Raw genomic sequence first — 3,893 nt, 5'->3', positions numbered from 1 at the left:
TATCCTCCCTTTTTCCCGCCTCTTACTTTTTCCCATCTCCCGCATTTTTCATGGCATTTCTGTAAATTATTGTAATTACTTCTAATGGCATTTCTGTTATTTTTTTCTCGCCTAACACATTTATGAGGGCAAGATTGCCTTTAAAAAAAGATATTACTGTAGCTTCAAAACCATGTCATTTTAGTTTTTTTCCCTCTTCACTAAGCCTTTTGAGTAATTCTCCCTTTTTTTTTTGTTTTTAAAATTTTCTTATACTTTTATGATATGATTCGTTTGTTTATAAAATGTATGAATGAATGTAGAATGCAATTGTAGATTTTATTTTTACAGTGTATAAACGATTTTTTTTAATATTTATTTTGACCCCAGTTAAAAACAATCCTGGCTCCGCCACTGCCTGTCAATGCTAACTCCGAACTTAATCAAGATTTTGACGTAGGGAAAACTAATCACCCAAAGAAAACATTCGTGAATACTTGTTTGGTTGGTTTCCATAGCTTGGCTGCAAAACAAATAGGACCCAAATAGGAACCTCTCTGAAAGAAAGACAGAAAACGACGTAGTATATAACGTAACACAAACAAAAATAAATATGTGAAATAAAAAACACATGTCCACACATGGATACAAGAGCATTTAAGGAGCAGAAGGCAAGTAGTGGTTAGAGGGTATGTGATATAATTAATCGGCCCAAATAGATTGGTAAGTAGTAGCCGTCTATATCATCATCCATACTCATAACTTCAACCTCAGCTGCTTTCTACTAAAACCCTTTTACTATAAATTCTACGTACACTTGCCACTTCTTCTCCTCAAATTCATCAAACCCATTTCTATTCCAACCCCCAAATATGGCTATTCGTCTTCCTGTGATCTGTCTTCTTGGTTCATTCATGGTACTTAATTATTTACTCAAACAAAAATTGATTAACTTCTTACTTTTATTCTTTGTGGTTTGATGTTTTTTTTTACTTTATTATTGCAGGTCGTAGCGATTGCGGCTGATTTAACACCTGAGCGTTATTGGAGCACTGCTTTACCAAACACTCCCATTCCCAACTCTCTCCATAATCTTTTGACTCTTGGTTAATATCTTTTACTATACCGGCCGACTTTATGTTTGTTCTTAATATTAGATATACATATTATTTCCTAATTCCTCTAGGATATTGACATGTTGTTCTGAATTTATATTTTGGTTTTGACTAGTTTTTAACTGTTTTTTTTTTTGTCATTTTAAGACACACAAAAAAAAGAAAGAATTATATACATAAATGCAAATGAAGATGTGTTTGACTTGTATTATCACAATTTCTTTATTTTTCAACATATTTTTGAATCTATACGTTAATATAAAGCAAACAAATGTATTCTCTTTTGGTTGTTAATAAAATAAATGTGTCCTTACCATTACCAAACCATTTTTTATTCTGCAGATTTTACCGACGAGAAAAGTACCAACGTCCAAGTAGGTAAAGGAGGCGTAAACGTTAACACCCATAAAGGTAAAACCGGCGGCAAAACCGCCGTGAACGTTGGAAAGGGAGGTGTACGCGTGGACACGGGCAAGGGTAAGCCCGGAGGAGGGACACACGTGAGCGTTGGCAGCGGAAAAGGTCACGGAGGTGGCGTCGCAGTCCACACGGGTAAACCCGGTAAGAGAACCGACGTAGGAGTCGGTAAAGGCGGTGTGACGGTGCACACGCGCCACAAGGGAAGACCGATTTACGTCGGTGTGAAACCAGGAGCCAACCCTTTCGTATATAACTATGCAGCAAAGGAGACTCAGCTCCACGATGATCCTAACGCGGCTCTATTCTTCTTGGAGAAGGACTTGGTTCCTGGAAAAGCTATGAACGTCCGGTTTAACGCGGAGGATGGTTACGGAGGCAAAACTGCGTTCTTGCCACGTGGAGAGGCTGAAACGGTGCCGTTTGGGTCGGAGAAGTTTTCGGAGACGTTGAAACGTTTCTCTGTGGAAGCTGGTTCGGAAGAAGCGGAGATGATGAAGAAGACGATTGACGAGTGTGAAGCGAAAAAAGTCGGTGGAGAAGAGAAGTATTGTGCGACGTCTTTGGAGTCGATGGTCGACTTTAGTGTTTCGAAACTTGGTAAATATCACGTCAGGGCTGTTTCCACTGAGGTAAATACACTAACCACTGTTTTTTTTACCGGTTTGGTTTTGACTGAAGTGAAAACATATAAGATTAATACTAAATATAAAATATTTATACTTAATTCGGTTTTCTTATGATAAATTTAAATTTTGCTAAGGTTGATGTAGTTTTGGTCAAATTTACTTTTGTTTTCTTATGAATAAATATGTAGCTAATTAATTGGTTTGGTTATGATAGATTTGGTTCAGGTTGTGTAAAAAACATATACAAATAGCTACTATGTACTTAGCTAATAATTATTTTTATGAAATATTAAACATGTTTACATCTAGATAGTTTAACATAGAAATTATTTCTTAATTTATACAAGTTCTTTATTTTATTTTTTTATATAAAAACGAACCACACGAATTTATATAAGTTCCTGTGGTTCGTTTATACTCAAATTGGTTTAAATTTGGCTTTACATATATAAACCAATCTAACTATACATGAAAACACATGGTTCGGTTTAGTTCGAGTTGATTTGTATGTCCACACCATATATTGTGGCTAATATTTTGGCTATAAACCAATGTAACTTTGGTTACTACAGGTGGCTAAGAAGAACGCACCGATGCAGAAGTACAAAATCGCGGCGGCTGGGGTAAAGAAGTTGTCTGACGACAAATCGGTGGTGTGTCACAAACAGAAGTACCCATTTGCAGTGTTCTACTGCCACAAGGCGATGATGACGACCGTCTACGCGGTTCCGCTTGAAGGAGAGAACGGGATGCGAGCTAAAGCAGTTGCGGTGTGCCACAAGAACACCTCAGCGTGGAACCCAAACCACTTGGCCTTCAAAGTCCTTAAGGTGAAGCCAGGAACCGTTCCGGTCTGCCACTTCCTCCCGGAGTCTCATGTTGTGTGGTTCAGCTACTAGATAGATCTGTTTTCTATCTTTTGTGGGTTATATGTATAATTACGTTTCAGATAATCTATCTTTTGGGATGTTTTGGTTATGAAGATACATACATATACATATAGTAATGCGTGGTTTCCATATAAGAGTGAAGGCATCTATATGTTTCTTTTTTAAAAACCTACGTAGCTGTCTTTTGTGGTTTGCTTCTTGTGGTTTTGCAAGAAAATATAATAAAATTAGAGTTGAAATGTTACCATTTCTATGTTTTGAGTCAATTGACGGAAGACTTAGGGCTTGATTGGTTCTCCCGCTAGCACCCTCCTAGCGGTTGCTAGCGGTCGGTTGCGGTTGTTAGCGGTTGGTGCCAATCATAGAAACCGCTCCATACCGCTTCAAACCGCTCGAAATCGTTGAATTTCAAAAGCTCCTTCCCGCAAGCGTTTGCGGTTGCGGACGGTAGCGGTTGGATTTAAAAAAAAAAAAAAAAAAAAAAAAAAAAAACAAACAAACCTTTACTTATAATTATTATAAAATATATTATCCTATATGTATCTTTCATCTTTGTATCACGTTTTCATCATAAACCCTAATCAATATTCTAAAATTTTATTTTCTCAATGTCTTCCACCCAAACTGATGAAAATCAAGAACCAAACGTAAGTATCATATATCATTTTATTCATTCATCACCTCATGTGTAACTCTTTGAATATTTTTCTTAGCATCTTTTTTTTCTTTTCATTATGTATTGCTTTGCTTTTTGATTGAATATATGTTTCGATTTATTTTCTCGAATAGAAAATCACTTGCTTTTTGATTGAATTCAACGTTATTTACAGTTTGCCTCATTACTTGATGCAATTTTTGGTGTT

The 3,893-nt window shown here is 36.5% G+C and overlaps 1 protein-coding gene across 1 annotated transcript; it reads left to right on the top strand.

Moving 5' to 3' along the window:
* The first annotated feature begins 740 nt into the window (after window positions 1–740).
* On the top strand, window positions 741–3,277 carry LOC9310338 (BURP domain protein RD22). The gene is made up of 4 exons (XM_002874225.2): window positions 741–896; window positions 986–1,085; window positions 1,437–2,143; window positions 2,713–3,277. The coding sequence occupies exons 1-4, from the start codon at window positions 852–854 to the stop codon at window positions 3,037–3,039; spliced, it is 1,179 nt and encodes a 392-aa protein (XP_002874271.1). The 5' UTR covers window positions 741–851; the 3' UTR covers window positions 3,040–3,277.
* The last annotated feature ends 616 nt before the right edge of the window (window positions 3,278–3,893 follow it).

The sequence above is a fragment of the Arabidopsis lyrata genome (genome assembly GCF_000004255.2).
Source record: "Arabidopsis lyrata subsp. lyrata unplaced genomic scaffold ARALYscaffold_6, whole genome shotgun sequence".
Classification (NCBI taxonomy): Eukaryota; Viridiplantae; Streptophyta; class Magnoliopsida; order Brassicales; family Brassicaceae; genus Arabidopsis; species Arabidopsis lyrata.
The sequence above is the reverse complement of the archived record's forward strand: the minus strand, read 5'-3'. Positions and strand labels throughout refer to the sequence as shown.